The sequence below is a fragment of the Ambystoma mexicanum genome, chromosome 2q (genome assembly GCF_040938575.1).
Source record: "Ambystoma mexicanum isolate Mex_15411 chromosome 2q, UKY_AmexF1_1, whole genome shotgun sequence".
NCBI classification, from domain to species: domain Eukaryota; kingdom Metazoa; phylum Chordata; class Amphibia; order Caudata; family Ambystomatidae; genus Ambystoma; species Ambystoma mexicanum.
The window spans coordinates 1082304631-1082330130 of record NC_090924.1 but is presented as its reverse complement, the minus strand read 5'-3'; the positions used below and the strand labels follow the sequence as shown (position 1 = coordinate 1082330130).

Genomic DNA, 25500 nt, shown 5'->3' with positions numbered 1-25500 from the left:
TCAAAGTGTTTACATAGGAACTTTCATTCAAAATATGTCTAAACTATGTTTTAGACTATTGGCTATCATTTTAGCAAATAATATTTCTGAGCGCACTATTCCTTTAACCAGACCTGTATGCATAGAAGCAAGCTAAAGCGGATACGTGCATGTACTTACCCTTAAGTCACAACCGTTCTGTTGGGGCGAATATGATCCTAATTGCACTTGCTTGAATACAAGAATCACTGAATAGGTAAGCAAAATACCAAAGTCTCCCGAATACTTTTATGAAAGGAATTAGACAGTTGCACACTCCACATTATGTACCTTTATTACCTTAGGACTTCAAGCCTACCAAAGGGAGGGAACAGCAACAGCTACGCAAGTGTAACCACGTTCATCACAGGATAGATGAACCTATAATGGAAGGTAAAACCTATATTCTGGCATGTCTAAGAAAGACACATTTTTTGACATAATGTATATCGTCAATATCGATTCCTAGAAAGAGGCAATAGTACACTTAGCACAAATGTGTCTTTTAGGCAGACGAGTGATGCAGCCAAAAAACGCACTGAAGAGTTAACCTGTATCTGACCACAGTTATTCTGCTAGAAGTGAATCTCCCCCAGATCAGAACTCGTGGCCATAACCACGTGAGGAGGTATGGCCTTAAGATGGCATAGGCTGGGAAACTAATGTTAACATGTATATAACCGGCATGGAACCTGAGAGAAATTTCTTAAATTTCTTAAATCCATCCATTCACTGCTTTAGGTGACTCCAGGGCGGGGACTCTTTAGCCGACATCTGTCAAATCCACATTTAAAACACCATCTACCTGAGAACCAAAAGGCACCGATGAGAGGTAGGGCCGCCATTAACATTAAGAAATGTAACAGTTGGATTAAACTTGGTAGAGGCTCAGAAAATAAGAGGACTAAAACAAGTTTTCTATTCTTAACTGTTTTTCTTGCTAAACAGATTTCCTTGAAGATTGAGAATTTTTGAACTTTTGAACAGTGAATAAACACACCCATTTGCTCCTGAAGAAGGGAACTGTATTCCGAAACGCGCAGAGCTGGTGTAACTGTACTGAATACTATCAGATACAGAGACTGATAACTGTACACTACAATATGAATGGAATATTGTTGCAATAGATGAGTATCGCTGTACATAAACACCGATATCGATGTGCATAAGAAGTAGTATGAATTAATTGTATACATATTTGAAGATTGTGCAGAAGAAATGATTGCAACATTTTAATGGAAGCTTTATTTAACTAAACTAGTCTTGAATTATTAAGTTTTTTGAGTAATAATATTTACTGTCCTTATTCAATTACTTGTAAGAGGATTATTTCCTAATCATAATATGTTTTGAAAAATATCAGTGAAATTAATTTACCTATTGTTTGTCTTTTTTTAACCTTTTATTTTTATTGGCAGAGGTTTACAACAAACACATGTCAAAGCGAATGATGCATTCAATATATACATAAACAGTGGTACAGTAACTGCAAAGGCAATAATATAGCACAGGGGGAGTAACAGAGTATGATGTTTCATGGTGTTAAAGTATTTTCCGATGGGGCCGGAGACAAGCCACTCTCGGATGTTCTCTCCTCCTGATTATTAAGGTAGCTGTTGAATGCAGACCATATGTTCTTGGGGCGGGAATGGGTAGGGAGTATAGTAAGGTACTCTTCTTCACAGTTTCGAGACCATGTAAGCAAGTACAGCCCCTTCTGAAATGTCGGGGCAGAAAAGCTCTTCCAGCTTTGAAGTATACATTTCTTGGGCACTATGCGGATTATATTTAAGAATTTAGCCATGCGTTTAATATCGTCGGATTTCCACACCCCAAACAAGATCCCCAGTGGGTAGGGGTCGATTACAGTATCAATTACCTCGGCAAGTGTCTCTCTGATTCTTCCCCAGAATTCCCCTAGTTTATGGCAAGTCCAAAATATATGCAAATTATCAGCTTTCTCCGCCTTGCATCGGGAACAGGAATGTGTAGTGGTGTGGGCAAACTTAGAAATCCTGAGAGGGGTGTAGTACAGCCTGTTCAGTAGTTTATACTGCATAGCTCGGTAACGAAAGCCGAGGGAAACTTTGTTGGTATGTGAGCATATTTTCCCCCACAACTGGTCGGAGATCTCAAAGCCCAGTTCCTCTGCCCGTTCGCCGCGTGCCCTGGAAACCTGGACTGGGGTGTCCTCGAGTAAGATCTTATATAGAGAGGAGACGACTACGCTGGTGCCGCCCGAATTAGCAATGTATACAATCGCTGGAGTGTCATGGGGTTCATTAGGAAAAGTGGGCCATGTGGCGCGAAATGCAGCCAGGAGCCTATAATATTGCAGGATCTCCAATGCAGATCCAGAGCGGCCCAGGTTCCATGTCTGTGGGTCAATAAACCTGCCATTGGGGTAGACGTCTGTCAGTGCCTGGTAGCTTAGAGTCTCCCAGTGCCGAACCAATGCAGTGTCGTGTGTGTAGGATCCAGCCCAGGGAAAGCCCACAAGGGGAGCCATTTATAATAGGGAGGGGATTCCACTGTTCAATACAGCAGTCGTTTCCAGGCACGTAAGGTAGCTCCGTTCAGGTCAATGGGAGAGTCGGGTACATAGTCCTGATGTAATATGAGGGTCATTATATTAACTCTGGTTGCTGCCAGGATTTCCAACTTGACATGTGGGTGGGTTGGTGAGCCAGGGTACCAGTGAGTGGCATACTGGGCCTGCGCAACTGTCCAATAAGATATTAGGTTGGGGGCAGTAAATCCCCCTTTCTCATATGGGAGCGTCATATCAGACCATTTCTTGCGCACCGCCCCAGAGTGCCATAGGAACTGTGCACATAATTTGTGTAGTCTCGTGAAGTATTCCCCTCCCCCCCCCCCGGGCCATATGGGTATGTTACTGAAGGTGTATATCAATTTGGGAAGTAGGACCATCTTGATGAGGGAGAGCCTCCCGGCAAATGACAGTGGGAGGGAGCGCCACCGTGCCATTTTCGTCTCGGTTAGCTGTGCAGCAGCCAGATAGTTGTCTGCGAGCAGGGTGGTCTTAGTTAGGGACACCTGGACTCCCAAATATCTGATTCCGCCGGGGGACCAGCAGAGGGTATTCGGTGACTGGTTGTTGGGTGGCATTAGTGAGCGGAAAGACCTCGGATTTGGAATAATTGATTGTGAATCCTGAAAGGGTACCTATGCGTGTGATGTCTCGCAGTATGGGGTCAAGATGGGTGGCAGGGTCCCTAATGTATAGTAATACATCATCTGCATACAGGGATATCATTTCCGGGGTGTCTTTTAGTCGTCTCCCCCTGTGGGAGTGGCGTGCTCTGATGTGGTCCGCCATAGGCTCTATCGCTAGTGCAAAGAGGAGCAGGGAGAATGGACAATAAATACTGTTAACACGAAGTGTATAGATTGAAAACACAAGGAGTTACATAATGAATATCAGGTAGGAAGGAAGTAATTTTATGAAGGTGTTAAATGCATATATATTTTTGTATGTGATTAGTGTATTTTGGATAAAAGAATTACATTGAATCTAATAAAATAAATTTGAGACTCTCTGAATATAAGACGCATGACTTGTAGAAACCTGCAGTGATTGTTTCCTTATGGTAGGTAACCAATATAGTAATAATGCATCTCTATACCAACATTAAAACAAGGAGAATGTGCTGGCATCTTTATCAGCAACTAAACTATTACTGAAAACCCTTGTTCTTTCTTGGCTTAACCACTGCTGCTCTTTAAATTGGGTTACCGCATTATGAATTTGGTTTGCATTTGTTTCTGTTTGTTTTTTGTCTCCTACATCTCCTTATTTAGCTCAATTTCAATGGCTTTCTGTTCCTGCTCAATATGATTTTCAGATTTTAAGCATAGTCTTCAAATGTCTTCATGCTTTGGCTCCTCGCTGTCTGAGTTGTTCTCTCTTTATTATCCTACCCATCAACTTCGTTCCACTTCCCGGTTTTCCTCTCAACGTCCTCCTTGTGCTTCCTCTCGATTTCACTCTTTTCAATTATTAGCACCTTAAATGTGGAATACTCAACCCCTTGAGATTCCATTTTCTCCTACTTTTAGCTTTAAGAAGCATCTTAAGGATAATTTATTAGACACTGGAGTTTGATTCTGTTGCCTTGCGTAGTGATTCAGTGATGTAGTTATGGCTTTCTCCTTGCTATGTGTTACTGTACTACTTGTTCTTTGTAAATAGTAGTCCTTTAGATAAAAGCGCCACATAATTAATATCAAAGTTCAGTGAATGGAAACATTGTTAATGAACAAGGCTTTTGATTACAAGTAAATAAATTATTATGACAAGTAAGCACCCCATTTGTTAAAAAAAAGGGTGTTAGGATTGTCTGGCACTGTCAAACATCACCAGAATGGAGTCTATCAAAGGGCTCCCAGAATATGTTAAAGACTGAAAACCAAACATGACCATTCAAGCAAAGACGCCTATATAATACTATAATTATCCATCAAACATTTTTACTTTTGCGGTTGAAAAGAGGAATTGTGTGTCTTTTATTGCTCCCTGTTAGATTTATTTTCTTCAAACAAAGAAGTGCTTCCTTGGTTTTTTTCTACTATCCCATCAAAGGCTAACTACCTACCTACCGTCCAATAGTACCAAAAGAATTTGATTGGGATGGCCACTATCCCAAACTGGTAAGGTCATCAAAATGTTGAAGTAATTTAAAAGAGCGGTCCTTTTTTTAACTCTGTAGAAATGTTACTAAAACTTGGTCACCTATTCCAAATTGTGGTTGGGAAAGCAACCACGGAACAACAGTGTGCTGCCACATACTGAGACACATTTTCCTTACTAACACTGGCTATGGTATAAAATCCACGTGGGGTTGGAGAATTCAATCTTTTCTGTTTTCCAAAAGTATTTAAACCTAGACTCATCATACGTGAACCAGGAGAACTGTTCTGTGCAGGGCTTTCTGGTCTCCTTAACGCCACATGATTGCAAAGTAAACTGGTAAGAAATCCATGTGTGCATATAGCTGTGCCTTTGGATGAACAACTTCTCTGGAGAGGAATATGGGGAGAGTGCTTCAGAGGAGGACTTGAAAAGCAGACTGTTCATTATTGAAGTAGCACCTCAAAGCTGATTATACTCTTTAGAGTAGATGGGAAACTAGTGAGGAAGGTCAGGTAGTTCTTTAAATCTGGTAATAGATGCATTTAAGGAGTTCTGGATACATACAATCACTAACATCATGTCTTATTGGTCTCTAGGCTTAGGTTCACAAGAGAATCAAACATCAAATCTGTTCTCAGTTTGGAAATGTAGTGGAGAGATATAGGGGATACCAGTACCTGTGGGGGGAAAAATTCTACGTGCAGATGTTCAGGATCAGATCATTTGGAAATCAACAGAATAAGCAGGCCATAAAGACAGTGGACATGCGATTTTCAAATAATTAAATTTCTCTGAGACAGCTGAGATCAGTCACAATAATAAGACTAAGAATAGGTGAAGTAGGCAGAAAAAAGATTTTTGTCTGGTTTATACAAAGACAAAGGCGAACAGTTAACAGAGCTACTGCTGAGCATGAGTTCATAGTTTACAGCTTGGTGTCTCTCTTAATTTCATGAAAAAGATGCATATGTACCTATGAACACTCTTTTGTGTTTATAGACTGGTTTGTTTTACCTTAGTTTCATGAAGTTAAACTCCTCCATTGTTTTGCTAAAGCACACTTGCAGCACTGAATAAAGCAAAGCTCTGAAGAATCCAAAGCACTAGCTTGGCATGCAGTCCCTTTTTGGCTGCTTTGCAAAACAGTCAGGCTAGAGTCTGACAGCTTCTCAGGTTGCTTCTCTGTATTTTCAATAACTTATGAAGCAACCAGTACTATCCCGTCTCAACACCAATAAGACCTCTGTTACTAACTCCCTGTATAAAGGTGTGAAATGCTTTGCCACTGCCAGCATTCTTCCCAGCAGCAGTGTGACACAGTCACCTTCACAGATAGGTTGGAGAAGTTCTTAGCCTCTATGTTGTGGCAGGTAACTAGTTTTGGAAAGTGCTTGTAGTAGAGCAAAAATAATCTGAACCGCTGCCAGTCTAGAGACTGCAGTGCCAGTACAGAGATTAATGGTCAGCATTAGAGCATGATGGGCCTCAGGGCTGATCCATGAGAGGATTGAGGGCATATGGTATAAGCATCTGGAGGGCAAGTGATTTTCATTCCAGTCTGCAAGTATGTCAATGACAGGATATTGGAGATGGAATATAAGGTAAAGATTTAATCTGCTATACCCAAGCTCCTGTCACACCTAGACTTGGCTTTCCAGTCTCCCCCGTAAGATATCCCTAGTTCATCATTTGGTAGCTTAAATGAACATTGGGCTGGGTTCGTGTTTGGTGGAACAGGTCAAAAAAATGGACACACAGGAAGTAGCAGAGTCCGCACATTTTGGAAACTGCTTTGTCCTGGATTCTAATCTGCCCTAACATCGACTTTGTGCATAGCACTTGTTGGAAGATAAGTTTGGAACTCCATAGTGATCTGGATTGTGTGCACCGGGACAAGAATATTTATAGCAGGACTTGTTGGTCCAGGTCTGGTGAAGCTGCCAGTGAGTGGAGCTATTATTAACTTCTCTGACTTGTACCATACTATCCTGGAATGGGTGGGTGTGTGGAGAAAACAGATAACAGTAGCATAAACAAAGGGAAATTCAGAGCAGGTTAGCTGAATCCTGCATGTCCTTTACATTTAAATAGCCACACACGAATAAAGGAGAAGGAGATTGAAATCTACTTCCTCTGTATAGATTTTGATGAGGAGAGAAGAGGGATTGCATTAATGTGCAATGGATTATGAAACGATATTACATTTCTCCAGGATTAACTAGACCAGATGGAGCATGAAGATTCACTTTCCAATTTGTAAGAATTAGTCAGTATATTGGAGAAGTGTGAAGAGCTACCGAACTTCTTAAAATCAAGAAATGTGCACTTCTTTCTCAAAATTAGGATTCTTAGTTATTCAGGCTGCATGGAACTGTTTGTTAAAGACAAATAAAGTGAGCACACACAAAGATACACTCTTTATATCATTACAGTGTTGACTGACACAGTATAAACACAATTGTTGATTACTTTTAACATACCTGTTCAGACTGTAGTATATCAAGCACATTTTGGAAACTGCTTTGTCCTGGATTCTAATCAGCCCTAACATCGACTTTGTGCATAGCACTTGCTGGAAGATAAGTTTGGAACTCCATAGTGATCTGGATTGTGTGCACCGGGACAAGAATATTTATAGCAGGACTTGTTGGTCCAGGTCTGGTGAAGCTGCCAGTGAGTGGAGCTATTATTAACTTCTCTGACTTGTACCATACTATCCTGGAATGGGTGGGTGTGTAGAGAAAACAGATAACAGTAGCATAAACAAAGGGAAATTCAGAGCAGGTTAGCTGAATCCTGCATGTCCTTTACATTTAATAGCCACACACGAATAAAGGAGAAGGAGATTGAAATCTACTTCCTCTGTATAGATTTTGATGAGGAGAGAAGAGGGATTGCATTAATGTGCAATGGATTATGAAACGATATTACATTTCTCCAGGATTAACTAGACCAGATGGAGCATGAAGATTCACTTTCCAATTTGTAAGAATTAGTCAGTATATTGGAGAAGTGTGAAGAGCTACCGAACTTCTTAAAATCAAGAAATGTGCACTTCTTTCTCAAAATTAGGATTCTTAGTTATTCAGGCTGCATGGAACTGTTTGTTAAAGACAAATAAAGTGAGCACACACAAAGATACACTCTTTATATCATTACAGTGTTGACTGACACAGTATAAACACAAATGTTGATTACTTTTAACATACCTGTTCAGACTGTAGTATATCAAGCTGACGCTGAAGCTCAAAGCTTTCCTTTTGTGCACTAACCACTAGCACAGCTTCATTGGATAGCTTTTGGGTCAGCTGTTGCAACTGATCCAACAATGATTGTTTTTCACTTACGATGTGGTTATCTGCTTGATGACCCTTATTTGTGTCAAGTACAGGGATAACTGAAATATTGGATGTAAGAAGGTTGTCTGGACTACACTTTTCATCTTCAATTGGATCGAATTCTCTGCTAACTTTAGGAATAAAGACAACTGTTTTATTTACTTCTTCTTGTATGGGATTTGCAACCTCTTTGTGAACTATTTGCTCTGTCAGAGCGTGACAGCTCACTTCCAGTTCTTTGCATTTTATCAGCAGTTGTTCTTTTTCCAATTTTAAACATGCAACTTCCTCGTTTAACTGAATAATCTCAATGTGCTTTAGGTTCAGTTCTGCAGTTGAATTGGAGAGCCTTACTGACAGATCCAGTTTATCGCGTTCTGCCAATTCAAGCTTTTCCATCAATTCGGTTGAATCCTTTTCAACCACTTCCCCACCTTCAATAGTATCAGCTCTAACTAGTTTGTAATCTTTAGGGTGCACATGCCCAATGTTCTTCATCTCTAAACCATCTTCTGTGTCCTTTCGCAAATGCCTGAGATCTTCGTTAAGTGCTTTGAGCTTCAATTCATATTCTGCTTCCTGCTTTATCTTACTCAGTTCTAGATCAGCCTTTACTTTTACAAGGCAAGCATATTCCTCCTGCAGCTCCTGGTAATTGACTTCAAAGTTTTTCTCTGCAAAAGAAAACGTGTTTCTTTGCCTTTTAATCTCCTCTTTTAATTGAATATCTTGCTTTTGGAGCTCTTCATTTTCAACAGTAAGCCTTTCAATTTCTTTCTGGAAATCGATACTGTCCCCATTTGAGAGGACACTTCCAATTAAAGTAAATGGCTCGTTCATGTTTACCAAGCTATCTTGTTTGCGACACTCTTTTAAAACAACATTTTCATCTTTTAGAAGCTTGTTATGTTTTTCCAGCTCTGTAAACCTTCCATTAAAGCATTCTTCTTTATCTTTTAGTTCTTTTTCCAACAACTCAATTTTAACCAGAAGTTCTTGAAGCTCTTGCTCAAGCGAATCCTTCTCCTGGTCTTCCTTTCCAAAAGTCTCTATCTCTTTCTGAAGTGTAGAGACTTGAAATGACATTTGTTCAGATTTAGAATGCACAACAGATTGCTGCAAATCAGTTAGTTTTGAAATCTCCATCATTAGGTGGTTCTGTTTAGAAATCAAGATGTCATTTTCACATTGCATTGAATCACATTTTTTGGTCCATTCTCTTTTGACACAGTCCAGTTGCCGTTTATATTGCCCATCCAGGTTATCCTTTAGGGTTTCAATGTGTGTTTTGTGCTTTTCCTCTAAATCTTCTCTAAGCTTGCAGAGTTCTTCTTCATGACTAAACAAAAGTTGGGTTCTCAGTCTCTCCAATTCAGCTTCCTGAGACTCTGCCATCCTGTCCAACACAGCATCTTTCTCTCTCTCCAACATGTCAAGCTTTATTTTATAGTTTGTGACTTCCGCCTCATGTTTTGATTCTAATTCTTTGGTAAACATAGATGCTGAAGCAATCTGGACCTTTAGATCTTCAATTGTATCTTGGAATTTTCCTGCTTCACTCAGTTTGCGTTCTTTATCTGCTAAATCCTCCTTCACTTTTCGAATCTGATCCTTTGCATAACCCAATTCATGTAAAAGGTCTTCAATCTTCACCTGCAAAATAATATTTTCCGATGACACTGTCTCAAGTTTCTGTGACAATTCCTTTGCAACTTCATCCCTTTGCAGATGTGCGTCTTGCAGCTTTACATTGAGTTCATTAATTGCAATGTTCATCACATGAACCTGTTCCTCATTTAATGTATCATTTGAGGAATGATCCAACATGGTTTGCTTCTTTTCTTCTTTATGTCGAGCAGTGATTTTACTAACCTCTAATGCGTGCTGACTGACTAATTCTTGCTTCATCTGTACAATCTGTTGTCCATACATTTCATCTAGTTCCGCCCGCAGCTGTTCCAGATTTCTTTGCAGTTCCATTTCTGCTCTTTGTGCAATGCTGATTTCAGCCATGTTGCCTCTATGATATTGTTTCTGCAATTGTTCTACAGAGCCCATTAACTGTTTAATTTCCTCGGAAGACTGCCTTTCCTTTTGTTTGGAATTAGTAAGCTCTATTGTAAGGGTAGAGGTCTCTTGGTTCTTAATAGCAATCTGCTCTTTTAATTCTTCTAGAGACTTATTTACAGCCAATAGGTTTTCTTTAAGCTGAAGTGTATTTTTTTCTTCTTTCAACAGTGAGATTTTCAATCCTTCAATAATGTCATCTCTTTCCTGCAGCTCTTTTTTGTATTGGTTTTCAACATCATTTCTGCGCAGCACCTAAAAAACCAACAAAGAATTGGAATCCATTGCCATGTACTTGACATATGTAGAGTATACACTAATTGGTCACAATTAATATATTTATAATGCAGATATTAGCAAGGATGATCAATCTAATAAATACTATACTTAAATAGCACATTCTAGAATGTGAATTGTCTCTAGGCAATGATAAGAGGTGTTATTACTGTCTCAATGGTACTGGTTTCATTGCCCTCGGGAGGATGAGGCGCTCAGGGAACCGCCAGATTCAAACCCGTGAATGGGTATGTAAACTGAAGGCCACAGGTTTGAATCCCTGTGACCTTCAGTGTATAAACGCATCTCTGTTGAAGATGCACTAAACCATCATTATCAGCATACCAATTCTTTCTTCGAGAAACATGTTGGATTTAATATTCAGCTGCATTACTGGCTTCTGAAGTTCGCAAGTACTATGCTATAATTAAAACAAACGCTGACATCTTCTACAGAAGAGCAGAGTGTTACACTATAAGCATTAGTGGCTTTAAAAAAAGGATCACATAGTTTGACTGATCCATTACAGGTTTATGAAAGGAATCATAATGTAATAGCATGCCCCAGGTCCTCTTCTATTTGGGAATCATGGATAGCTATTCGTAATATCAAACATTCATTCTACAGTTCAAGGACAGCAAAGTTTGCTTTATCAGCATGAACATGCCTTGCTGTGCAGATATATATGACCAGAAGGCAAACTGATTAACTTTTAATGAAAAACTGACAATCAGAAACTCTGTATGAGTGGACCACCATGACTCAGAACATAAAGACTATTATATTAACAGAGTTGACAACACCAATAAGCAGGTAAATCACCCATCCCTTTGGCACCTTTTGATGCTCACTTTGTATGACAAAGCTGGGGAAAGTACTCCATCTGCTATTTCGGGTACTTCTCTGGAAGTATGGCACAGATAAAGCATGCTTGTAGGTCAGCCAAATACACTGTGTTGTGAGCTAATAAATTAGCTATAATTGAATGACAACACAGCTGACTAGGCAGAACGACATTTAAATTGTTCAGAATGTTATAAATGACATGGGCCGGATCAAGAAAACGTAAAGAAGAATTCTTGGTATACACCACGCACCCCACGCACCCGACTGTGTAATCTAAGACTAGCCAAAATCAAATCCGCCAACAACCTTGTGCAATTCAGAAAAGAATTCTAGATCCTCCTCTTCAAGAAACAACTTTCTTCACACTTCACAACATACACTACTGTCAGCAAGCCCACACAGAGCAGTATCCCTAAATATCCCTGTTGCACCATCTTACAATCTGCTATCATCACTATTGCAGTCGCCTACCAACTGTAAATGTGAAATATTAGCTACCACCCTAATTGGTATGCAGGTAATACATGAAATGTAATATATAAAAGGACTGTTCTCCCGTAAGTCTTTATATATTTAATGCATTTCCATTGTCCCTACTGATGTACAGTGCTCAATTCCCCCAAAGCTAGGTTTGTGCTCAATAAATAATAAAATAAATACATAATAAAATATTGCGCCTCTGTTGCAATCTAAAATGAAGTGGATGATTTCTCTAAACACCAGAATTAATTTACGCATCCATTTCAATTCTGAAGTCCAAAATTAATCCCAATTGGGTAATTCACAATGGACAGACGCCCAGGTAGATTAATATCAGAATGTATGGAAGCCAAAACAGTAATGATATTAGTTGAGCTTGATCTTATCCATGCATATCCAGATATCAATATCTCCCTAAAAATTAGGAGATTACCTTATGTTTGAGCTATATGCAACATGCATGTATGTATCCAAGGTACTTATAAAGCACAAACCTAGCTATGAAGGAACTGAGTGTATAACAAAGAATGAATAATGACAAGGGGGCCTAGCAACGGCAGGGCATCAGGTGGGCAAGAGCAGGCCACCCTGACTGTTATATTGTGTACAGAGATATTTAAGGAATTCAATAGAGAACACAATACTTGCTGTATATTGGAGTATTACAGCATGAATATAGGATACTGGAGGTTTTGTTTAGGTCTGTTCCAAGTAAGTGGCACTGGGCACATATTTTAACACAAGAGGAGTGGAGGTTTGAACCTTTGGGGAAAAGGATAGGTGCAAGTGGAAGAGTTTCAGAATAACCATCTTATCCATGTATCACTACTCTTCTAAAGGACCAGGAGCCAACTGAGCCATGCATAAAACAAGGAAAATCTTATATCAATTAAAGGGTCTGTACGAATTCAAAGTAAAAGTGTTTCAACATTTTCTATGCTTCTATACTTCTATACCTCAGCCTCTTGGTTAAGTTGTATTTGTTCTTGAAGATCGGTTATTTGGTGTTGGTATTCTTCACTCTGATTCTGATAACCCTTTATGTGCAGTAGTTGCTCTTCTAGTTGCTGTTGATGGGTGAGAATTTGTTGTTTTGCGTGTAGCAAGTCTGCAGCTGTAGAAGTGTGACTGGTATTCCTTAGTGTTTCACCAGCCTGCAGCTTTGAAGAAAAAGATGACAAATGGTAAATACATTTTACTGAACAGTTTAGCTTTTGATATATTTAGTTTGCATCAAATTCTACTATGGTAATAATTCTGCAATTCCAAACTATGCATACATTGTTTTAATATATACCGTCCTGTTCAGTCATCCTCTGTGCTCCTTCATCCACTGAAGTCAGATGGTTTTCCATAGAGTCAACCTTAGTGGATAACTCAGTATATCTCTCCTCTGAAGCAAACAGTTTTGCTTTAATATCAACTGTATCTGAGGTAACCTTGGTTAAAAGTTCCAAGATTTTGTCTTCCCTCTTTCCGTCTTTCCTAGTCTCAACATCTCCACCTTTTTGCCACTGGGCAGGTTGAGAAGACTCAGCAGTGGTAGGATCAGCCATTGTGGCAGTTGGAGATAAGCTCAGGACACCGGAGCTCCAGCTGCAAGCTGCAAAATGAGAAATAAACCCTCAAAATGTCTGAACATGAAAAATGTTCTAGGAGAAACATCCGGATAGCAGGATTTCCTGAAAATGCTGAGGGGAACTGCCCTGTGGATTTTCTGGAGAAGAACTTCATAAAGCTGCTTAAATTGGACCCCAAAATACCTCTTGAAATTGAAAGAGCGCATAGATCCTTGGGTCAAAGCCGGCCATGGGACAAAGACCAAGGCACTTTATTATAAAATTCCTGAGATTTCCAGTAAAGGAATTGGTTATTAAAAGAGAACGAGAAATGGGGGATCTCGCTTGGGTGGCGGGAGGGGGCGGAGGGTCACAAAATCATGGTTTTTGGTGAACTAAGCAGGGATATCCTTGAGAAGCGCAATACTTTTAATTTGGCAAAAGAAAAATCAAGGAATAAAAACTTAAAATACTACATGATTTATCTGGCAATTTTTAGGGTGGTGATTGATGTACAGGTTCACTCTCTCAATGAACATAAAGGAGCTGAAGCATTCCTATCTGATTTGGATCAGGAGCCTATGGAAGAATCAGCAGCTACATCTGGTCACAAAAACACCAAAAGAAAGAAGAGAGGATTGTTTTCACCAGCTTCTGTTATGCCATTAATTTACATCTAGTGTTGTGTTTTAATGTGGTTTATGTTGAATATAAGTTATTCATTCCTCTTGGTTTTTTTGTTTGTTTTTGGAAACGCTACATATTGGTAAAGTATTAGTTGGAAACTGCCGGTGCGTTTGCTTTTATTTGAAAGTTCGAAATGCAGGCGTTTGAGTAAAGGACCTCATCGAATGTGAAGCGTGAGCACGTAATCCAGGAAGTTGCTTTGTTGATCATCCGGATGATACACAGTATTTGTTGGAAGGGCCTGTATGATAAGGAGAATGCAGTGCATTGTTCGGTAACTCGTGTGGGTCCCTCGACGTCAAAGGTTTTAATTCGATGGATGACTTTTTTGCAATGACTGCATCGGTGAGTGGCGATAAAACAGTATAGGTACCTGGAGACTTGGAGCTTTCGCGCGGTACGGGGAGGAACGTTGTAATAATAGATAACTGTATGCAGGCATTTTACTTGCCTATATTTGTCCAGTTTTAATATTAAACATGCATTTATATCGCAGGTACACTGACCTTGTTAATCTGCATTCCGTTATGTGAGAGAGAATGAATGTGTACACGCACAATATTCTAAGGAGTTACTGGTGCAAAACAAAAATGAGATGTAATTAATATGGTTTGCTTGCATGGATTAGATCATTTCTGAGCTTGTATTTCTATCGTGGGTATGCTGATTTTGCTAATATGCATTTTGTGATAGGAGATGGAATGCATATATAAGTGCACAATATTCTGGAAGTTACTGTTGCAGATGCAGGTCCTGAGCGCGGGCATAATCAAGAACGAGATGTATTTAATATGGTTTGCTCAGCATGAATTAGACCATTTGGGGCTCATTATGTAAAGGGTATGTGTTTATACTGTTTAGGCAGGATTCTACCTTGGCTTTTGTTGTTTACTCCCTTTATGTTTGGTATATTTTCTTTCAAACAACAAGATCTATGAGGAATGGCTGCTGAACAGGTATGATGGGTGACTGAACCTGCATTGGGAAACGTGGGAGAGCAAAATGTATATAAAACTGTTTCATAGTAATCCGGCGGGAGTGGGTGGTTGGAACATTTGTGGGATGCTCTTCGAATTGTTGGGATACCACAATACCATGCAGTTTCGAAATTGGGTTGACATGTATGAGCAATTGTCTTTATGTGACTAAGGGTCTCAATTGCAATCAAACAATGAACAAATGCTACATATGTTTTTTAAACTTCTTTGGGCAGAAGTGGTTTCAAATTGGCACAGTATTATCCTTCTCTAAATAGTTCACTGGTAACACAAACAATATATTATACCGATTGGGAAAGGAATTAGTATGTTTTGGTTGGGCATATTATTGGACGACAAATACACATTAAAAGGTTTACTATTGAATTTTAGAGAGGGAGTCTATGATATTTTGAGAATTTGCATAATATTAGAGATGGATTTGATTGTGGGTGGGGAAAGGTTAATGAATATAGCTGAATGGATGAGGAGACTTGGAGTGTAAACATTCACTGTAAGAGATGATATTCGTATTGGATGGTGGGAGGTTATAATGATTTGGCATTGTGAATGACTTTTGTAACAGTTTATGAAATATAGGGATGCAGTAGGAGAAGAAATGTGGATGAATTTCTTTCTGATAATGGACACCATTAATCGGGAGTCTAAGGTTTAGAACACAGTTTGACAATTCAGGAGAATACTCTTAGATGGTTCTGTCTTGCTTGGATGGTCATCGGTATATTTTGCAGATTTATTTTCTTTTTTTGTTGTTGTAATGTACTGTGTTTGTTTGTTTTATGTGTTGGTCCTATGTTGTAAGGTAGTAGCATGCATAATGGAGAGCAGTGTAAATAGGATGCACATGAGCATTTCACATATTAACAAGAGATCATTACCTGACTGAGATGTGTGAACAGAGATAGTTACTTTGCTCAAGTTGGGATGCAAATATATGAGGTGTTTGTGATATAATGGGTGACGTAACGTTTGTGTCTTGAAATGTTAAGGGTCTAAATTGTCCCAAGAAAAGGAAAAAAGTGATGGCTAGATTATGGAGAACAAAGGCGGATGTAGTGCTTTTACAAGAAACTCACTGATTGGATGAATCTAGGAAATATCTGACCAACAATGAGTATCCCCGTGAGATATCGAATTGTTATGTTTAAAAATCAAGGGGAGTTAGTGTCCTCTTTAAGAAGGGACTTATTCTTAAGATTGAGAAAGTGGTGATGGATGGAGAAGGTAGGATACTTTTAGTTGACATTTTTTATAGTGGTATGGTTATTACAATTGGATGTGCATATGGTCCATGTCCTCCAAATATATTATTCTTTGAGAATATTACGTGTTTGCTACATGATATGCAGGGTGACACAATTATAATTGGTGGAGACTAATTGTGTTCTGGATCATGCTGTTGATCGATCAGCAGTGTGCAGATTCACGAATTATGGGATCAGTGGAGAGTTTGGTTTGTTCCTTGAAAGATTCAATCTGGCAGATGCATGGAGGATTATACATTCCTCTAGTAGAGAATACTCCTATTTGTCAATGCACGATTCCTTTTCCCGGATTGACTATATACTGGAGAGCTGCGAGGAGGTGCAGTCTGGCAGTGAACCCTGAACCTTTTTTCTGCTACCTGAAGTCTGTTTTTGCCTTTCATTAAGGCACAGGGTTTAAAAACCCATTCCGGCCACGGAGCGGCCGCGGAGAGCTGCCAGGAGGTGCAGTCTGGCAGTCCGGCTGCCGCCTGCTGGCGTGTTGGCTGATTGCTCCCCGGACCGCTCCCTGTAAAATTCGCCTAAGTACAAGAAACTAAGAATTCTCTTCAATATTATACGGTCACTTGTCACCGATTGCAAACTGCGTGCTTATGGAGGACCCCCCCCCCTGTGATAGAAGAGCCTGAGCTAGGGCCCACTAATTACGAAGAAACTGGCCGAGTGCTAAGAAGTGGCCTTCTGACACTGAAATTGTCAATCGAACCACACACACGTACCAAACAAGAAATCAAAAATAAAACGATGGACATGCAGCAAGTAGGAATGCCTACACGCTCACCCCCGATTCCTCCCCTTAGATCTTCCCACCGGCATCAACATGACCTACCTTGGAGGGAGGCCGCGTCGTCAGACGTTGGGCCCGCTGTCACCGGAGCAAGTCCGACGCCCGATGGGTGTCCTCTCTCCGGAGGAGTCGTCTTGCCGCCGGCTTCTTGGCTGGGCTGTGGGGGCAGAAGCAGGATCCCGGCGGCGATTGAACTAACCCCGCCGCCCCCCGAGTGGGTCACCATCAGGGTCGTTGGGGGTCCCTTTTCAGAGGATCCGGGTGTGGAGGAGAGGGGGACAGGGGCGAGCCTCATCCAAGCGTGCCCGGGTTCGAGTCCGGTGCTTCAGGAAGCGGAGGGTGGAGAGCCCGAGACCGAGTGCTGCCACGACCTGCCCTCTGGTGGCAGAACGGAACCGCTACATGGAGCAGTGAATCCAGATGAAGTCAATGGCAACAACCTAACCACTGAGAAAGGATTGAAGACATTTTTGGATAAAACTTTTACGAAAAAATACACCTGGTGTGGAAAAAAGCGCACCCTGCAAAAAACCAAGGATTGAAAGTGAGACTCAGACAGTGATCATACGAGCCGCTTTACCGAGCCCTGACTTGGATTTAACGGACAACAGGAACCCTAATTGCTCCAACAGAACTTTATCATACCTGGAGGACCCTGATGCAGATGTAACAGATGATTTGAACATCCTGAGAGAACACAACTGGGGCAAGATATACACTTACTCAACGACAGAAGCACAAGACGGATCTCAGTCCAAAACAGCTTTGGATCATTCATTCAACTTCCGAAAAAATGGTGATGAAAAGGTAAACACTCCAGATTTCAAATCAAACGAAACCTCATTTAACCAAAACACAAAATGTCAAGGGGAAAAAAAATCTAGATTAGCATTAAAGATACAGACGAAAAGAACAGGTAAAATAATAACCCCGACAAATAACCCGATCGGAAGGTTCTTTGAAAAATTGGGAAAGATCCCACCGGTGAACCGGTTTGAACTGTCCGACCTGGAAATCTTGGAGGGGATACCCCCATCTCCCCAAAGAAACGTACTTAAACAACCAGTTTTAGTACAGCGAATGGAAAATGCCAGCTCATTACCCCAAATACGCTGGCACTACAACCCATCCACATCTCAACAAAAAACTGAATCAATCAATATTAACACAGATTCAAGAATTATGGAGCAAAAGTCGGAAAACAACGATGAAGGACAAAAAAATGTCCCGGGACAACCAGCTGTCCCCACAGATGGTGAAGAAAAGAAACAAGAATCTGTACCAGTTAGATTTGACTGAAGAAAGAAATCATGAAGTAGCAAAAACTACCGCTTTTGATACCAGGATCGTTAGATGAAACGGACAAAGTTGAACTATCCAATGAAACTAATATGGTGAAGGAGAAAGAAAGGGAAAACAATTTAACAATGACTCAACCAAACCACCAGAGAAAACAGGAACAAATCAAATTGGCGGAGGCAATACTAAATTACAAAAACATGTTAAAACTCAGAGATACAATTTCAGGTAGGAAACCTGCCCCTCAGCAAAGAAAGGACGATGTCTCAGTGGACGCCTTACGACTGCTACTCTCTACTCCATATAAAGCAAAGATGGAAAATGAAATGCAAAAAAAAAACTCACCCGCCAAAACCATTGACATATTACCTATTATGTCAGCCGTGACCATTGCGCTTCCACCATTTGGGAAACTATACGAAACTATTAATGACACGTTGAGGGACCACACCTCACTACTAGCGGCATGCAACTCAAAGCTAACCCATCTTGAAGGCTATATAATGGCCCTAGAAGCATGGAAGGCAAGCACAAACGACCAAGGCTCCATAACTGATAAGCCCGAGGTATTTCAGTTCAAAAACAAATCAGTGAATGTCAGTTCCCAAAGGACTGGATTGAGAATAAGGAAAAAAAAATTGAAGATGCATACTCAACGACCGTTGATAAAATTGGCGAGAGGCCGACATATACCTCTAACAAAGAAACACTCGAGGAGTATTCACGACAACCACGCACCACTAAAAGAGACATGAGCTCACACGTAAAGCCTTGTATCATGGAAAAGACTCCTAAAGATCAAACTGATGAAGTTCAATTCAATTCGCAGAACAAAGAAAGTGTGCAACAACTGCCGAGAGAAAAAACTATAAAAAGTCAATCATTAGTGAAAGAAAAACAAAACATAAAAGCACTGCACACACAGAAGAAAACGTCAACCGAAAGCAACACAAACAAACTCATGACTAAATGGATAACGGTGATTGATCAAAAATCAAAGTCCACGAAAAACGACTCCCAACAGAACATCGAATTAGGAGAGTCGGGTCAAGTCATTGAAGATAACTCACTTGACCTATCCAATTTAAGTGTCTACTCCATTGAAACATCGGAGTCAGAAATACCTCGACCGTCCATAAAAAAAAGAAAGGTGTCTTTTTTGGACGACAAATCTCCGAAGCAAGATCCAAAGGATACACAACATCAGACTCAAATATCAACATCAATAAAAAAGAAAGACAAAGCAGAAGACACAAGCGATAGAAGAAGTCAGATTACTCCAGAGAGGAAAACGCTGTTCCGCTTGGCTAATACAAAGATCAACAAAACCGAACTGAAGCCTGGAGGAAACAATGATTCTCGTTTAAAAAGAAAAAAGGAAAAACTCGATGCTGCAAGGCTCGAAGAGACACCAAACAGCGATTCTTACTGTAGACGCAAGTACTCGACTTATCAAAGTGAAAAACAAAAAAACTTGAATACTCGAACATACAGAAAAACTAGTTACAGGACTGAAGAAACCAGACGAAGAGATAAATCCTTGGACAGGACAACCAGATCAAATCGAAGACTCTTTGTCTCGCCTTCACAGCAAAATCCTACGCGAACATCTGCTATCATCTCTCACAAGAGTCACTTGTCACGCACGCTGAAACTAGAACGACGTGACATAACGGGAGAAAAAATTGTCCTAAACAGAAGAGCAACTATGAAGCGCTTGAAAAAAATTCATAAAGGAGACCAAATCAGAAGTGTGGACATAAACATAGTGGAATTCGCACATAAAGCTAGGACAGACAGTATCTTTCTGCATATCACGTCTCAAGACAGTAAAAAAACTCTTGCTCTTGGCGGCAGGAGAACTGTCAAAAAGAGGGTATCTCCTAAGAGAAACTACATCAGAAGAAAGAGGTCACAGGAGAGCCCATTCACACGTAACAAAACCAGAACGTAATTATGAGACCAACGAAAAAGAAAGATGGAAACCGGCACAGAGAACTCCAAATGTGAAAGACACTCTTAGAACGAAGAGAAAATGTAACCATACACCAGAGAAGAACGAGCGAAAAAATGTACATGAAAGAAGCATAGTTCAAGAAACCATAAATCCAAACTCGTCATACATCAGAAGAGACAAAGAAAGAGCAAAGACCAGCGAAAGTTCCACCATCAACGGGCAGTGGAGAACAAACAAGGAGGCCTCAGGAAGCACATCAAATAGAAAACCAAGGGGCCCACTCCCCAGACTGGTCGCAAGGGAAAAAGAAACACGCAGTGTACGAGAAAAGCCTCTGACCCACAATCACGCAGATAAGGTTGAAAAAGCCCCCAAAAAATGGGCATGGATTCCATCGGTACTGACACGCTATATCAAGAAATAGCAATCAAACCGTCCCCCGGCGAGTAGTGGAAGGGTCTCATCAAAGCAAATGCATGGTGCACAGAAGCAGGAGCAAAAGATCATTATTGGCACATGGAACACCAGAGGCCATACCCACCTGACTCAACCTGGGGAGATAAATCTTGGCCGATTTGACCTTATAACCTTGCAAGAGACCTGGCTGCTCTACCCGCCTAGCTTGGATGGCTACGAAGTCTTACTCTCTCCTGCCCTAAAAGGGGACAGAGGCCGACCTATATCAGGCCTTCTAACAGCTGTCAGGTCAGGGGGGACCTTGCGAATAGCCCACAACCTGAGATCGTCCTTGGCAATCCAGGCAATACTGTTGAAATGGGCAAAAGACGAAACATCCCAGGAAAAGCCAAGTCACGACCTTATCCTCTTATTGAACATCTATTGGAACCCAACGGAACCCAAAACAAATGACTTTCTGTACACCGTGGAAAACATTAACAGACGTCGCTGAAACTTACGATGTGGATCACATCTTGATATGCGGCGACCTGAACACTACTTGTCCTGTTTCTGAAGCTACAAAGACACTGCGAAACACCGCCAATTTACAATCAATAGCACGAGGACTTGCATGGTCTGAGTTGATGAAATCCCGGGACCTCTATAACTTGAACTCCCTAGAAACTGCTAGTCCCAAGATTCCAACATGGGAAAGTGAAGGAAAGGAAAGTACTATCGATTACATCTTTGCCTCTAAAGAGCTTTATTCAATAATCAAGAGCTTTACGGTAGTGAAAACCACCTGCAGTGATCACAATCTATTAACTGCGACATGGTCAGTAACAACACACGCACCGCTGATAATGCCATACAAGCTCGAAACAAACTCACAAGGGAATCGGCTGAAAATGACATCAGATGCCTTAATTGACATTACAGCAATTTACAATAGACAATCCAGTGCAAAAATTCTCACTGAAAAACCGGACTACTGTCCACTTCTCATTCCCTACTTGTGCCCAATGCATAAGAGAAGACCTGAAAAAACTCACCTGCACAAATATAATGAAGAACTGAGGATAAAGAAATCCTACTTACGAAAAGTAACACGACAGGCTAAACTAAATCCAACACAAACAAATCTTAAGTTGGCAACTACACAAAAAAAAGGTTACAAAGCATGGCTCCAATCAGTTCGATGGGAACTGTATCAAGAATACGCAGAGTCGATGTTGAGAGCAGTGTGTAAAAAGAACTCGCAAGACTTTTGGAAGCTAATAAAAAACAAATTGGCAGTCGCAGACAAGACCATTATCAACAGTGTCTCAGAAGAGAAATGGGTTGAATACTTTACCGAACTATTCAAAGAACCAATGCCAATAGAAACTAAAGTGGCAAAATGGGATACATCGCAATGGATAACATGCTCCGAGCAGGTTATTCTGAAAAAGATCAGGAAGTTAAACAACTCTCGTGCACCTGGCCCAGATGGAATTTCTAACAATCACCTCAAACAGGATGACAAAGCCTGGGCACCGTTAATAACGGAAATCTTCCGAAGATGCAGGATTACAAGATCCATTCCCGACACGTGGAAAACAGCTAATATTGTTCCTATTTACAAGAAGGGCTTGAGGAATGACCCGAAAAATTATAGGCCGATTGCACTTCTGGATGTGCTCGGGAAACTTTTCGGCTCCTTGGTGTTGGACGAACTTCAGACATGGCAAAAGGAGGCAAAAACAGCGGACCCATTACAATCAGGGTTCGAAAAGAACTTAGGCACCTCTGCCAATATTATGCTGATTAGCATCTTGAAATCCAAAGTCTTTGAGGATCAACCTGCAACTTTCATCGCCACGATTGATCTGGTCCAAGCTTTTGACCGTGTAAATAGAGGCAAATTATGGAAGAAACTGGAAAAACAAAATTGCCCACTATTTATCCTCGAACCCATGAAGGCCTTGCACAGCGACACTTCAATCAGAGTCCGCTCAATGCAGCCGGCTCGTTGACAACAACCATACAGACGGCCAGAGGAGTCAAGCAAGGTTGTCCCCTGGCGTCGGCGCTGTACAAGGCATACATGGCGGACATAATGGATGCAGAAAATGACACCCGTTCCTTTCCTCCCCAAATAGGTAAGTCGAAAGTGACTCGCCTGCTTTACGCGGATGACATCCTTTTACTGGACCAAACGCCCATCGGGCTCCAGAGACAACCTGATAGTCTTACCCGCTACTTAAAGAAAAACGACCTGGAATTAAACACTTCAAAGACCAAAATAATGATCTTGGGAAAAGCATCTAGACCAAGTAAATGCCCTCAATGGTTTACAAACTCAGAAAAACTGGACACAGTAAAGAGTTTTACATACCTGGGGGTGAAAGTATCTTGCAGCAGAATTGAATTAACGATGCAAGAACATCTATTTTCTAAGGTAAAAACATTAGCAGCCCAAGCACTATCCCTGAAACGAAAATTCGTTAAATTTTCAACTCTACCGATAATAACATTCTTTAAAGCAAAAGCACCCCGGCTCTGACCTATGGAGCAGAGGCAATGCCATATCCCCCGAAGACGCTGTGGGCAAACCTGGAAGGCATATTTTGGCGGAGGGTGCTCCGTTTGCCAAACTCCACCCCTGTAGCAAACATCCGACGCGAACTAAGTTTGCAATCATTGAAATCAGTGGTGGAGAGAAACAGTTTGCTGTTTCTGGGAAAAATCTTAAGGCTCCCCAGACCAAAAATTTTGGACATCATTTTCAAAGAAATGAAGAGCGGCAAAAACCCTATGTTAACAACTTGGTATAACAGCCTTTTGGAACAAGCAGCACAAATTGGTTGTTCCGAATGGGAAATCGAACGTATTCTAGGGAAAATAAAGAAGAAATTAAAGTTACAAGACTGGATCGATACGTTAGAAAAAGCGGAAGAACACACAATCCCGACCCATCATACAACCAACACTCAAAAGCTGAACGAAGTAAGAAACTATCTAAAAAAGTTCCCAGACAAAAGACTGCGAACAATCTTCTTGAGAGCACATCTGAACATTCTGAAGACAAATTAGTTTCTCTTTCTCAGGAAACAATCGGAGAATAACAACTGCCGCTATTGTAAAAGGTTGGATACTGAAACACTACATCTACTTCTTCACTGCCCAGGAACGAACAAACTTAGACAAATCTACCTCCACCCACACGGATTAAAGTATCAGACTGTCAGCGAAGAGGATTGGTGGAATAGGTTAATGAGCGGGGATTCAACTACCTTGACTATAGCGACTGCAAAATTTCTGGACAGCTTGAAGCTGGAAGAAAAGACATCTGAGAACAAATAGGAAATTGTTCTCCTCTTTTAAGAAGAAAATGAATATCATAGAAGGTAGCAGAAATCACAAACAAACCAAACAGTTAAAGGAAACATGTTGAATCGAGTGAAGGGAAAAATCTTGTAAAAATTGTAATACAATTAAACACAAGTTAATAAAAAAAATATATATATATATACTGATAGAGATATTGGTTGATAAATTGCTCAGTGCAAACATTAGGGAACGTGAAATTTCTGATCAGGCTTTGGTGGATTAAAGGTTGGCAGTAGGTGGAGAAAAATCAAACTTCTTAAAATGGCGCATGAAAGCAGATATATTAAGAAATGACAATGAAGCAAATTACCTCAAACCATATATTGAGATGTTTTTCAAAGAAAACATGTTCTACGGCTATTCAAACTGTGTAGGATAGTTTTAAGGCTGCCATAAGGGGTGAATTAACAGGACCTCATACTCTAGGAAAATGGGGTAACAGGAGATACGCAAGTTAGAGGGGGTTGTTAGCTGCTCTTCAAAGGAAATATGCACGAACAAAAAATACGGAAGATCGCCAAAAGATGTCTTGTACACAGGAAGAACTGAAACACAAAACAAATATGATGGCTGAAAAGGGTATCTTTTTTATGAAGCAAAAGTACTGGGAGAGTGGGGATAAGAGCGGTAGAGTTCTGGCTAATAGACTGAAAGGGATGATGGAATCATCATTTATACAAAATATTGAGAATGCACAGGTTGAAATTGTTATTAAGAATGCAGACATTTGCCAATGTTTCCGTTCTTACTACAAAGCTATTTACACGGAAGATACCTTTCCATTAAAGTCAGAACTAGCTACCTTTTTTTAGCAAATTGGACCTTCCCAAATAAAAAATGGAAGATGCAGAGGCATTATATGCAACATTTGAAATAGGAGAGATCTTAAAAGCAATCAAACAACTTAATGTTGGCAAGTCACCAGGATTGGATGGTTTGCCTTCAGAGTTTTATAGATCATTTGGGGATACGCTAGTTCCCATTATGTGTGATCTGTTCAATGATTTCATCTGCAAAGGGACCATTTGCAGATCAATGCGGGAAGCTCTTATAACACTGATTCGGAAACCAGGAAAGGATCATAAGTGTGGTAATTATAGACCCATCTCTTTACTTAATGTGGATATTAGAATGTTCTCTTAACTATTAGCCAATAGGTTGGATAAATATTTTGGGGGCTTAAGACACAAATCGCAAGTAGGATTTATGAGGAATAGGTCCGGGTAGGACAAAATCAGGACCATTATTAATATATTGGGATTACAAAGGGATGTGCTTCAGAAAACAGTACTTATATTTATTGATGTGGAGAAAGCCTTTGACAGAGCGAATTGGGCATTTTTGGAGTTCACAATGCATAAATTAGGATTTGGGTTACATTTCTTGAAAGCTATCAGATGTCTTCATGGTGACAGCTAGAATTTGGGTGAACAATGAGGCTTCCGCTTCGTTAAATTGGAGAGGGGTACAAGGCAGTGAGGCCCGCAGTCACCGTTCT

The 25500-nt window shown here is 40.5% G+C and overlaps 1 protein-coding gene across 3 annotated transcripts in view; it reads right to left on the bottom strand.

Moving 5' to 3' along the window:
- Nucleotides 1–25500, bottom strand: part of AKAP9 (A-kinase anchoring protein 9) — a 2953299-nt gene that overhangs the window by 2492757 nt on the left and 435042 nt on the right. For all 3 annotated transcript variants that reach the window (XM_069648423.1, XM_069648424.1, XM_069648425.1), the window contains 2 exons: nucleotides 12636–12839; nucleotides 7882–10332 (listed from right to left, as the gene is read on the bottom strand). In XM_069648423.1, the coding sequence (XP_069504524.1) occupies nucleotides 7882–10332; nucleotides 12636–12839 (2655 nt within the window). The remainder of the gene's footprint in view (nucleotides 1–7881; nucleotides 10333–12635; nucleotides 12840–25500) is intronic.